The sequence below is a fragment of the Aptenodytes patagonicus genome, chromosome 12 (genome assembly GCF_965638725.1).
Source record: "Aptenodytes patagonicus chromosome 12, bAptPat1.pri.cur, whole genome shotgun sequence".
Classification (NCBI taxonomy): Eukaryota; Metazoa; Chordata; class Aves; order Sphenisciformes; family Spheniscidae; genus Aptenodytes; species Aptenodytes patagonicus.
The window spans coordinates 4915258-4929388 of record NC_134960.1 but is presented as its reverse complement, the minus strand read 5'-3'; the positions used below and the strand labels follow the sequence as shown (position 1 = coordinate 4929388).

Below are 14131 nucleotides of genomic sequence, written 5' to 3'. Positions count from 1 at the left end.
TATCTCTATTTGTACGCTGCCCTGCTGTAATAGAATATTGCTCATTCTTGATTACATAGGGCCATATCTTGCCATTAAACTATGGATGGAGTATCTCAACAGAAACTAATGCTAAGGTTCTGCTGTTCCTTAAAAATACTGATAGCAGAATATGGCCCATAAGAAGTTGTTTGGATTCTTTTTTCCTTTATATACAGAGATGGGACTATTTGTGATGGCAGATGTTGCTTTAGAAGTGGAAGTTTCAATATATTTTAAAATGGTTCTAAAATTGTTTATATTATCTTTTTATGAATGCTCAAAAATTGTCCATTTGTACCCATTAAAGTTTCTTGTACTTACGTTCGGTCTTCTTTTCTCTTTTACAAGGCATTGTACCTGGATAGGAAATGCTTACTCGCAATCTCTACCAGCACTATCTCTGAGGGGGGAAAAAAAATTACCTTTCATCTCAGGTTATAAGAAGTTCATTACAAGTCACGAAATCTTCGCTCTGCCAATCATTTTAACATTTATTAAGATAAGACACATGCGTAAGACACAAAGCACCTCTTCATGAGAGGAGCCAAAGGTTTTATAGAAAGAAAAGGAGACTGGATATAAAAATAGACATTTGTGTCACATAAGAATCATCATTTCAGTCCATCTTGCCTCATATTCCAATGAAAATAAACCATTAAGCGTCTTGTTATATCCAACTTAATTTTGTTATACAAGCATGAGGAGGCTAATAAATCCGTGGCCACTGATCTGAATTACTATATACCTCCTTATGGGCAAATATATCTGGTTTACCAGTTTCCTTCATCTTGCAGAACTGCAGTTATATGCATAACTGACAGTTGTGCAGTATTTTTCCAGTTTATATTTATTCTAATTAAATGTGACATGATTTCTTTTTGGATGCTGTTGTCCTGAGTGAACCATAATGTGAAGATTCATGGTTGTTTTTAAGGAATATGGCAGACAGTTCAGTATTTAAATCACTAATTATCCTGTGCCTATAGATATCCTTACTGAAGGCAGCGCTCCAGTGTTCTTTTATGTGAAGAAAATTCTTTTTTAGCCATACGAAACAAGTTTTAAAAAGATGAGTAGATTTAAAATTTCTAAGTCATCAGTTTCACCAGATGTAGCTTACATTAAAATAAAACAAGATATGGGAAATCTGTTTTGCAGAATGTCTCTGCTTTAACAGGAAATACCTAGTCCCCCTCCAATACGATATCAAACGAGAGGTGTACCTATCTAGCAGTAAATAAATAAATGAAGTCTAGCTATCATCAAAAAGATTGGTTGCCCTGGCTTCACTTAGAAAAAAAAAAAACGGACAAAATTTATCCCTTATATACCTTGAGTGAAGCTTATGTTATCAAACAAGAAATGAATCTGACCCAATAAACACTGCTGTCAGATACTGGCACATATATCCAAAGGAAGAATACAGACCTGTTAAGCTTTGTCTTTCTGTATTCCAACACAGTACATAGCTCAGTAGAAGAGCACTGTCCTGGGACTTCCACGACATAAATTTTGTTGTTAGATCTGGCATTAGTTTGATGGATAACTCTGAACTAGCTTTATCCTCTGCTTCCACACCTGTCTAATCTAGATGTACATCTCTGCATGCCTAACCACATCGGAAAAGTGCTTTGAGACGTAGCAAAGAATGCCACAAAAAGCTTAGGTATTCTTCAACGAGATGAAGGAGTCTTCACCCGCTCTTGCTCTGTCCGGGACCCCAAGAGCAGGTTCAGCACTGGAAAGCTCCGACCAGGACAGGCTCCGCTGCGCGTACCGCTGCAGATTAACACGCTCAGCAAAACTCCCGTAAGAGCAAGGAGTACAAGTGCTTACAGTATATTAGATATTGGCTCATACACAAATACTGGAAGACTAACAGAGTTCTTCTAAAAGTCAGCGTTCAAAGTACAACAGGCTTGGATAAAATGACCATATCTCAGAACAGTTCTTTTAAGGTATCACTGCTACACAATTGTACGTACTCTAAATTTTTCAGATAAAGGGATTACTGATATGCATCCCCTGAAATAGGAAGGAGAGGAAACATATTGGAATAATATGGAAAGGTAATTACTTCAGCACCTATAAAGTACAGTTTAGTGGAAATATTTTAATTCTGTGTTTTTGAGATGACAGCACAAGAAGAAAATGTGAAACTGGTCATCTCAGCTACAGGGCTGAAAATACAGAGGGAGGTGGAATCACTGTTACTGCATTTCTGCATTCTCTAAAATTGATTTTTATTAATATTTACCAATTGCAATCAAATTCTACCAAGAACCTCAACGTCCCTAGTACACACAGAGACACTGCTCTAAAAACAATGTTTTCCCCTCACTCCCTTGAACAAGCAACTCAGCCTCATTTCTTCTTAATCCTGCAATTATAATTTTCAGCCTCCCTCCTGTTCCATTCTCTAAAATTTAAGCATCCCCCCCCACCCAATTCCAGTGGCTGCAGCTGCCTCTACCTCTCTGCCTTGATCTTCTGTTCAGGTTCAAGTTGTCTAACTGCTACAACTTGAAGAGAAAGGGAGAGAGGACAATAGACAAACACTAGAGGAAAATGCTGAAATAAACTTCTGAATAGGCAATGGTACTCAGGGAAGGAAGGGCAAAGACAGAACTCCAAGCTAAAAAGCACATAGAAACTATTCACAGAATACGCTATAAAATTTCATTTGAAATTTCACACACAGCTGAATTTCCTGATTGGACAGTTTCAAAATAACCTGCATAGACAGACAAGTATCACTACCCCTACCATTCCCAGCGTTAGCCAGAATTCAACTGCAAGCCATGATACATTGAAAACTTTTTTGAAAACCAGTCTGAATATAGTTACTGTAACAGTAATTTTTAAGAAAGTATTTTTCTATCTGCCCAGGAGAAAGCAATCAGTGAAGTGGATATATGACACTAAGTTCATTAAGCTAAGATCACAGGATTAATTGATGCCCCCTTGTACCTATTTAATGAGAATGATTTTCTGTTACCCTGGATTACAAACCAAGCTACAGAAGTGACAGATAAAGACCAATCTACTCCCTGCCAAAACCCCTATTCAGTAGCTTAGCAATTTATCTGTAAACTGAATTTTGAATCATATCTTAGCCTTGAAACTCATTAGACATTAGATGTTCAGTCCAAACGTGTAATTCAATTTTAGCTGCCAACCTGCAACAGCAAATCCACCAATGGTAACTGCTGGAGTTATCTACCTGATGACAGACTACTTACACGGAGTTGTTAAGACTTGGTAACTTAGCAGGAGTAAGGCCCTGTGTAAAGCTGAAACAGAGTTAAGTGTTGGAAGTACAGAAATCCCCACTGGCAGCAGCAGCATTACCTTAACTTTGCTCTGTGTCAACTCCACTTTCTTGTTTTGGTTGGAATCTATAAAATGTGTACTTTGTAGACTGTAGGTGTTTGATTTTCAGATAGTTTGATTCCTCCAGGGACTTCAAGAGAGCTGCTTCTATTTATGCTGGCCAGACACCCCATCTTTCAGCCTTTTCCAATTACACAATGTCCTCCAAAAGCCAAAAAGAACTGTTTCATCTAACTGGTCTTTCATGTACAGTTGTCCTTTCTCTAAGAGAACAGGAAGATGAGGAATATGAGAATCAAACTCAGGCCTCACTAAAGTCTTTGAGAATTTGGTCATCAGCTTCAACATAACCAAGACTTCACTACAGCTCTTTTGGATGAATCTCATTTTTGTTTACGCAAGAAAAGAAATAATCAAACAGCCCTTGAATAAACAGATGTTATCTAAAAGAAAAGTTTTCATACCCTAGATGTAATATTTGACCTTCCTTTCCCTCATGAAGTCCTGCCTCTTGTAAAAGCAGGTCAGCTGCCCCCCCCAAATTCAGAGTCTCACGTTTTATACACAAAAAATGCACACATTGTTAAAGATGCGCTGACTGAAATTACATATTTCTAGCCACCTGGTTAAAACCGTAAATATAGAGCAAACAGTAAAAATATCTGAGACAAAAAAAGGCAATAATCTCCCTGATGTTCAAAGCATAGTATCATAACTAAGGTTTAACTTTTGGCCTTGAGAATAATGAGCCTGATTTTCTCAACCCTAATCCCAGACAATTTACCTGAAATAAAACAAGTATTATTTACCCATGGATACTTGAGCCCGATAACAGTGGTTACACTAACAGACATCAGAACTCAGCCTCCTATGACTATTTTCAATCCCCCCATTTTATATTACACTAACATGGTTTGACATGATGCATGGCTCATTTCTGCGGGGGGTTTTCCCCTCTTTCTCTCCTTTTACAGGACTGAGTTTTGACAAATACATAAACAAAATCTATCCCACAACTGTGTACTGGGTTTTGATTTGCTTTTTTTCCACACACCCACCCCCCCCAAAGGTGCTAACATTGCAATACATCAAAACTGGCTCTTGCACTTTTTAATTCATTTTTAACCTCATGCTCATCAAGAAACAAAAGATTTCTCTTTTGTCCTTACAAAGGTGCAGCATGCTCTTCACATCATTATATTTCCTACAGCTCCCGCTGCAACTCTTGAAACATACAGTCTATATCCAGAAATGTAACAGAAGACTCACCTCCCGGGAATCTGACAAAATGACAGCTTAAATTTGTAATAAAGCGAGCCCCTATGGAAAAGAAATCCTATAAAATTGGGAGGGGGGGGCGAGCAGTAGCATCCAAGAATGGTTACTCTAAAAACCTGTAAAACATATTAGTGAAAACTTCAAATCTACAGAATTCCATAGCAGGGATATGATTTGTGACTGCAGTCTACAGAACATTTCTGTAAGGGAGGAAACTATTCAAGTTATAAATTGAAACCTATAATACAGAAACTAACACTCTAATTTTCTACTGACCTATTTAGCTTTGGAGTCTTAGGTAATTCCTAGGGAAGCTGGATAAGTGTCAGTTAATTACAAAAAGCTGGCGCTCTGTACCTTCCAAGTTAATTATTCTGACATAAATGCCATTATTTCTCCCCTTGTCCACTGCAGAAGGAAAGCATCAAGTTTGAGAAGGGCATTTTTAGTAAGTATATCTCTTCTGTTTGTAAGAAGCTGATTATTAATTACATTCGCACAGATTCAGTCTCACGTTTTGCTGTTCTTTTAAACTTCACATAGCTTTGGCAAGTACATCGCAGCTGTACTTTTCAATCACATTTATATTCCAGCCTTGTCCCTCTGTTGAGTAAGGATCGCCCTAATAGACAACCTATGCTAAGAGGGTCTGGGTAGACTTATAAATCACATTTCAACTCTGTTGTACTTCAGTCCACATCCACTGGAATCCATACACACAGCCTTCACCCTCAATTAAATCTCAAGGTGGGCCTGGAATGATAAACTCCTGGGAAGCAAGCCTGAGGTGCCTGTGTCCCATCACATAACCCAGCCACTTTACTGACTGGGTACATCCATTACCTAGCTAGTAGGTATTCTTCAAGTGTGCTGTAACCTTCCTTATGACTATCTTCACTACTACGTAATTAGCACGACCTGAAGGGTTTCTCCAGGAATACGTATTAATCACTGAATCACAGAAAAACCTGTGCTTACATTTGAGGTGAAGAAAGTAGAAAACGTGATGTTCTGGTAATAAATTGTTGACAGAAAAACACTTCATTCTGCCTGTAGATCTAAAGACAACATAGAAAAAGAAAATGCAATCCCAAACTAAGCACTTCCCCTTAGCATCTAGTGTATCAGGCGGTATCTTGAAATTGGTCGAGACCTTGGTAGTGAGATCACATCGAAGGCATGTACCTGCCAGGGAAGAGACAGCAGAAAGAACCCCGTCTACACAAAGGGACTGTTAGCTCAAAAATCCCAAAGGATCAGGGCATCCTTGGGTATTGCAGATCAGGTTCCACCACACTAGAAGCTTTGTGGATAGGGAGCAAGACAACCACCTGCAAGGGGCTTTAAACTTAATGAACAGAAAGATGTGATACAAAACTCCAAGGCCTCTAGAGTCCCAAAATCCAGGTTCTTTTATTACAGTTTGCTACATCATAATCTTTTTTGTTAACATATAAGCTACACATTGAAACTGAAGTGCTCATTAAGATAATTTTTTAAAACATAACTGCGGGTGGAGTAATAACCTTATTCCTGAATTTAGGAATAAGGTTATTTTTGTCACCAATTATCTACTTATTTCTTTATATCAACTTCCTGCAAGGCAGCTTTTGCTGTTCCTCTCTCAATAAGCTTTCTGAAGCAAATCTAACTCTCACACAATTAGCTTTGTGTGAGTAAATTAATATAGTATATTATTTTAAAACAGGCTCTTTTCCCCTATGATGCTGGAAGCCCTTTGGCTCACCAACTCCATAAAAATTTGTCTTTCCTACATTTCAGTGATCAGAAGTGCTCACAATATTCCTAATTAAGTATTCTCTCCTATACATTGTACAATTTTATTTCTTCAACAGAACCAGAAATCTTTCATTTTACGTATTCCTGCAATATATTTGCTCTCCTCAGATTAGCATTACTTTCGTTACTTAGAATAACTCTGCAAATCAATAAAAGTACACAGGTTTTCCCTCTCATCTATTTCAAGCTGAGCTGCCAGGACCCAGAATAAATTCGTGTTAGCTCTCCATTCCATGACCTTCTACTTTGTACTTTTAAATTTCATTTCATTTCTATTACTTGAGTTCTCAAGGTCTTCCAATTCCGCCTGCTTGGTATTCCAACCCTTCTCAGTACCGGTCATGTTTTCCAACTCTCTGCTATCAAGTTTCACTACCACACTTCTAATTTTGGGCTAAGCAAATCAAAGAAAGGTAAGTGCAACAAGGGAAAAAGCAGTGCAGAAGTGTGAAGAGCCAGCCCAAAGTACAACAATCCACCAGTGGCAAAGCTGGAACACTACAGGTCCCCCAGTTCCTAGCCCTGTCTTTGCTTTATCACCTAACACTGCACTTCTGATCAGGTGTGAGGAGAAACTCATAGGCTCAGAAAGGTGATGTACACGAATACCTGACAAAATTGACTCTTCGGTGGATCGTCTCAGGGGACGGTAGTCCATGACCAACCTGTGAAATCTCATATCTAATCTACTTATATATAACTATTCGTGCTGCTGATAGTTATATGTTACTATTTATCCACAGTAAGTCTGAGAAATGTATACACACAGATGATGACATTTCATGCCTTGCTTCTTAGGCATGCACAGTCTCAAAGCATCTCCAGGCATATAATGCACGGGGGTTTTAACATGATAGCCTGAACTGAAACTCTGTAAGCAATAAAATTTAGAGAAACAGCTTAGTTAACGCTCAGAACGTGGTCTGGCAGCCTGCCATGCATAAACACGCACTGAAACCAGAGTTCATGCCAAGATTCTTAGCTTTCAGCTTCATAGAAATTCCTTGTATGGTTTATACTAGATCCTCTAACTTCATTTAACTTTTTTCTTCCTTTTTGCAGTTTAATCCATAGCTAGTTGAACTTATTACCTTTTTATATATAAGCATTAATAATGTAATAGACGTAACTCCAAGCAGAAGTAATAGAATTAGTCTGTTCATATAATTTTTATTAAAGACAGGCCTAACACTAAGAGGACACTTATTCTATGCCTTCTCTGCCAAGCCTCTATGAACACAATGAGATGCTGCAGTGTGACCTACTACAATAACGTGTATCGCTCTACACATAATAAATGCTTTCTAAGACTCGTAAGAATTCACTTCACATTCAGGTGTCAAATTTGCACTGAAGCTCATCTTAAGCCCACGGATCTCTCTCAACAGATTTGATCGAAAGATCGAGGCCTTAACATCTGTGCTTATAATATCAAAAGGTCTAATTTGACTCTCGTATCCCTGACGTCTACTTTTCCAAGCCTCAAATCTGTACAAAGGAAATAGCTGCAGGTCCTTCCTACAGACTCCACCTTGCTTACTTTTTTCTTTTTCTAATAATAATTATATTGATTTAGTTTTTATTTTTTAGATACTTACTAAACTAGACCTAGTCAGTTACTTAAGTATGTATCAAGCCACATTCAATATATGGATTAGGTGAATAATAAATTCTGTATTACCACAGTTCCTGAGCTCTGTCCTTTCTTTTTTACAGCTTCAACACACAGTTGTGAGGAAGAGAAATACTATTATCCCCACCTATAAAATGGGACTTAAGACAGAACTAAGATTTTGTCATTGGTCACACAGAAAGCCCAAGGCAGATGAGGAAAAAAGGGTGAAAGACAGGAAAAATCAAGTTCAGATCGTACCAAAAGCTTATTAATACATCAGACATTACACCATTATTGATACTGGACTGTGTTGCTTCACAACAGATTGGTCACATTGGTCTTACTATTCATTAACAGGCTCCGCTTGGTTTTAAAAATGGAGCACTTGAATATTCTACATTGTGTTCAAATCATGTGAAAAGATTGTACTGTAAAGTATTGTTTTAAGCAGATCCCTTGACACCTTTTGAAAGAGTTGACAGGTCATCATGTCACACTATTAAATTCAGTCAGACTTAAAAATTTAGCCTGATTATGTGGATGTAATGCAGGCTTTAAATGAGGTGTACTTCTGTGCTCTCTTTTCACAGAAGAGTAATGACTGCTGGGCCATTAAGTGCAACCGCCATGCTGTCTTTGCCCAGAAGAAATACAGGTCATACTAAAAAAACCGATCAATAGCTGTCTTCTCAAATCAGGCCATATTGGACCATAGCTCAATAAGGCTGACCAACCAATTGATTTTGAAAAGAATAGCTGAAAAAGTCGAGAGAAGCCCAAGTTAAAATTTTATATTCAGTTATATATCATCTGTAAAAAAACCACCCGGTACTGCAGATTGTGACAGATTTATATGCATATATGTGTGCGTAGATGTTTGTGCTGCATGCACATACAGAGTTTAAAGTGGCCACACCCAAAACAATCAAATCTTAGCTCCATAGGTGCAGTGTTTCCCATACTGTACATAAGGACACAGTTATGTAAATATTTGTGCAATGTTATTTATATAACATGACAAAGTTCAGAAAGCTACTAAAGTTAATTATGATAATTACTGCGACCTTGCTTCTGCTGATTTACAGGGTACGAACTACGCCTTCTGCTCTGTAGTAGCTGTAGTGTCAGTCCCAAGAAGGTTTTAACTGAAACACCACTTCTATACTCCAGCCTCCGGTGCAAAGCCCACATTGAGAACCTCATCCAGTAATGATGTATATATAGTTACAGTTTGGGGACGAAGGGAAGATGGGAAGATAGTTTTCCTACAGTTGAACAATTATGAATGAAATGCTAGTCCACCCCATACATAGCAGCTAATACTGTTATGCTGCATCTCACCAGGCAGCCTTTTAACAAATGTTTTAACAATCTATCCCCGACAACACAGCCATGAAGCAAGGACCAGATTTCTTCCAACGACATCTCTGCATGCAAGAAGTGTGCTTTCTCTACTATACCTACTGCATTGGCAGCAACTCTACCTACACATGTCTTCATCTGTGGACACAGAACCTCTCACAGAAGATTATGATGCACTAAATCACTTTGGTTGAAGACAAGTTAAGAGCTTAATTACATACACAAGCTTTTTATATTGTCTTTTTGGAAAAAGCTTAGTAGGAGATGATTAGTAGTTTGTTAATTTGCCCATAAAAGGTTTCGTGGATAATCATATGCATTCGTAACATGCTAGTTTTTAAGTAATTAAATAGAACCATTAAGACAGCTGGGTAGAAAGATACCTAAACTTTGCAAGAACTTTATACTATTTGCTTTTGCTTGGCAGAGGACTGGTTAAGAGGGTTTTTTTTTTCCATAAAATGATTCTTCCTATAGAAAAGAGTTTTGAGGCTTTATGGTTTTTGTTAGCATTTTCAGAAAGTCTAAAAAAGCATTTTCAGTTGTGAAACCTTAAAACATGAAAGAGGTAATCTTCACGAACATCTTCCACAGGAAGAGGAATAACTTCTCTGACAACTGCACTTGTGAGATTGGGGACCAGAAGTTGCAAGGACTCCAGGGCTTAAAAAAAAAAAAAAAAAATTAAATAAAAACTTTAAGCTCAAGAAGTGTGATTAATACAAGGCCTCAATTTGGAAGGAGACTGTTGAAAGATGTCCCTTGCTATAAATCTGTCCCTAGTTAAAAGTGTTTTCAGATTAATTTGTCAGTCCTTCATTCAATTTACCATTTTCAAATGCTGCCGAATTCTCACATTGAGTCGGATGTAGAAAATAACAAGTGAAATCCTTAACCTGTTACCCAGGAGACAAACCAGATATTAACAAAGATTCCCTTGGAGCCTGGTAAAAATCTATGAATCCATATTAACTGTAGAATCCCTTTAATAAAATAGCAGTTACTGTACAAGCATAGGCTTTTCCAGACACCTATTATACAAGAACTTCAACAGTCCCAGTAGGTGGATGTCATCACAGTGACTGCACACAAATGTACATTCTGACATATCTGTTGACACCATTGTTAAGGCCATACTTTGTTATATTGAGATTCAGAGCAGCATGGTTTCTCAGACACAGAGATGACCACAACTGCAGAAAAACGTAGAGAATAAGCTAGGTAGAGACAGGTCACATTTAACTGTACTACTTTGAATTCCTCTTTGCAAAGTAAGATGCAGTGTTAAGACCACAGAGACAACCGCATAGCATCAAAGTTTAACTTGTTAATATATTATAAAACACCAGAGCTTCCTAAACAAACAAACAAATTCTTACAGGATAGTACTAGCAGAACTGCTAGCCAGCTCTACTCTTCCCTCTCCTAGAGTCACACTGCAGCCACAGTGCACAAATCCCATGCAATAAAGAACGCTTAACCTCAATGTGCTCATGATCAACATTAACAGCAATGTTTCCCTTATCCAGCCTTGGGCAGACTGAAGCGGGGTTTTCTGTGTGTACTCCAAGAAAGCTTTTCCAGCGTACAGACAACAGAAGCAAAAGGAGCTCTGTAAATATTACATTTTCCATAAATGCTGCATTTCCCTTTCTCCAGTCATTGACTTAATACACACAACTGCATTCAAACCAGGGGAATTCAAGGATTAATTTTAAGAAAGCGATTTGTTTTGTACAGATACATGTCATAACGCATCTTGAAGCTACCCCTATTTTCCAGACTGAAATAAAAAAAAAAGAGTCAAAGCATTGCTTCCTCCAACCCTATACCAGCGTCAAAGATCTCCATGAGCAGAATTGACAATAAAATGTTTTCCACCAAATCTGCAGGCAAAAAAAGCTTCACTGTTTACCACCTTGTGGCTTGAACTGGTAAATATTCCCCTTCTTACACACACAGCATTTCATCATTTTACAGTTAGCTAGCCTCTTAAGCAGCAGGCACAGAAACTTCGCTCAAAGTTCCTCCCCAAAGGAAAATTGAAGACCGTATGCTTTCAGTGAGACTGCCATCGAGCCCAAGCTGCCCCGATCGATGGGGTAATCGGGAACGCCAGGACTGTCTGTCCAGCTCCCGAACAGCTCTGAATATCAGACAAGCAGCAGCCGGTTGCCCAAGCTGCGTCTCTCTTCCACCCACATCTTCTAAAAGCCAGCAGCCACCCACTGAAAGGATGCTACGGCCAAAGGGAACAAACAAGAAGTACGCGGTAAACGAAGAAGTACTTACATCCCGGAATTTGTTCCAGTACTTGTCTTTATCATACTGCGAAACGGTGCTCAGCCATTTGTCGTTGTCCAGGAAATTGCCATGGTTGCTGTTACTCGTGATGATTTCAGGGTGCCGGCTCTCCACTTGCAGGAAGCACCAGGCAGCGATTACCAGCACCCCCGACATCTGCAAGGAGAGGAGCGGAGGGGAGCGGAGCGGCGCGGCCAGGCGGCAGCGGGCGCGGAGGGCGCCTTTCTCGGGCGGGAGGGAAGTTTGAGGGGACCCAAGTTCGGGCTCGTCTCCCCTCACGCCCCTCGCCAACTTCTGGCTGCGGAGCTGCCAGGTCCGCTGAGACCCACCCTCCCCGCCCAGCCCGGAGGGGCGGGGAACGGCAACAACAGTAATAATAATAAAAATGAAACAGGTCACCTGGGGCCGGGCAGAGCCATCAGCCAGGGGAAAATACACCGTTACAAAACCCCAACGAAGCCTCCCGCGGGAGCAGCCAGCGCTGGCTCCGCGAAGTTTGGCTGCCAGGGCGAAGAGGAAGCCCCTACCTCCGGGCAGTGCCGCCGGCCGGGGCTCCGAGCACAGTGCGCGCCGCCGCCGCCGCCGCCACCACCACTACTACCACCTCCTCCTCCTCCTCCTCCTCTTCTTTTTCTTCCTCCTCCTCTCCTTTGTGCGGCTGCCGCTGCTCGGGCAGCGGGTCGGAGAGCCGCAGAGCCCCGAGTAGGCGCCGTCAGCGGCTCCGGGTGTGTGTGTGCGCGGCGGCGGGGCGGGCGGGCGCCAGGAGCCGAGGTCTGGCGCCATCTACCCGCCGAGCGGCGGCGGCGCGGGGGCGGAGCGCGGCTCCCGCGCCTGGCAGCGCCCTCCTGAGGTAAAGGGCGCGGCGGCGGCGAGGGTCGCCGTGGCGGTCTCTGGACGAGCTGCCGACAAGGCTGTTGAGCCACTGGCGGGCAGCTGGGGAGGATGTCTGTGAGGAAGGCTGGGGACAGCCTCTTCAGAGAGCAGCGATGAGGTCTTCACTACTGCCGCAGCCTGGGGAGTTACAGAGCCGTAAAACTGGCCTTAAAAACGTAAAAAACCCAACAAATGCCACCTTTTATAAGCCCTGGGTAGGATATGACTATCTTGAGTTAATGGTTTTACCGTTTGCAGAAGTCATGACATTTCAAAGGCATGGAAGTCATCCCAGGTTTCTTAATCTCTTTTGACAAAGAGCTCCCCTCCCTTGGTCAACACATCCCACACCGTGAAGAGGTGTCTGCTCCCACAGCAGATAATGAAGTAGGGGACTGCCCGAGCCATCAGAAGGGTGTAGGGGAAAGCCGCCTTCCATTTTTAAGAATGGGAAGGAGGCAGATGAGGGGAGCTACGTACTGGTCTAGGAACTAGGGTGAAAGGAGGAGACCTCCAGCAAGAAAGGAGAAAGATCTCCACTGTCAACTGAGGAGGTGGGAGAGAGGGCTGGGCAATTTCCCACATCGGGATTTGGGTGGTTGTTGCTGTGCCCATCTCCAAAGACCGTGAGGAAGGCACTCCTCCTCCTCTTACTTCTGAGCATTTCGAGGAGTAGGAAAGGGGGAATTTTCATATCCACAGTTAATTTTTCAAATATGGAGTGGAGGCTCTCATCGATGGTCTCGTTCTCTGCCCCTGGATGGAAGAAAGAACTCACCCCCTGCTAATTAATATGATGCCCCAAAATGAGGACATATACTTTTGCTGACCATCCTTTTTAAATACAGCTGTGAGTGCTGTTCCATATGACATTTTTCAAATATGGTTCATCAAACTATCTTGTAAATACTGCCTTTTCTCTCCAAGAAAGCTGTCAACAGGGTTAATTCCACTTGTTCCAGACAGACACATTAGGGTTTCTTTAGTAACACAGGAAAGGGTCAAGTTTATTAATTTTTTACTGCTATATCTGAGCACTGAGTGCAGTATACAGTTCTGTTCCTAGATCTGGTTTTAAATACAGTTTCTAAATACCACGTAACCACAATAAAGCCTCTGGGACTGAAAAAACAATGAGGGTTTTTTAATTTTAACAGCAAAGAACAAGCACATACGCACGTAAGTACCCCACATTGCATTCTCCCCTTGGTGCGCATAGAATCTAGTGAAAGCTACATGCCTGCAGGAGGGCAAAATATAACCCAATAAAAGCAACAAATAGAAGAAATCCAAACCAAAGCCCTGCAGATTTGGATGTAAATCCATATCCAAACGCCTTGCTCCACCTTCCCTCCTCTACTGGACTATACCATTCTTCTGATGGTGGTCCAGGGTAAGTATTCCTCTCAAATGTCTCTGTTATGCACAGATGTTCCTGTAAAACTGTTAGTTTTAGTGACAGATAAGGTTTATATAACTTCCACAAGCTTTCTCCTCTCTTACTTAGATTAACAGAGTACTGTGCGGTTTGTTCTGTATGGGCCT

At 40.9% G+C, this 14131-nt stretch overlaps 1 protein-coding gene across 1 annotated transcript in view; it reads right to left on the bottom strand.

Moving 5' to 3' along the window:
* SPOCK1 (SPARC (osteonectin), cwcv and kazal like domains proteoglycan 1) overlaps nt 1-12434 on the bottom strand; it is a 338727-nt gene extending 326293 nt beyond the window's left edge. The window contains exons 1-2 of the mRNA XM_076349893.1: nt 12241-12434; nt 11702-11869 (exon numbers count right to left, since the gene is read on the bottom strand). Of these exons, the coding sequence (XP_076206008.1) occupies nt 11702-11869 (168 nt within the window). The 5' untranslated portion in view covers nt 12241-12434. The remainder of the gene's footprint in view (nt 1-11701; nt 11870-12240) is intronic.
* Between the last annotated feature and the right edge of the window lie 1697 nt (nt 12435-14131).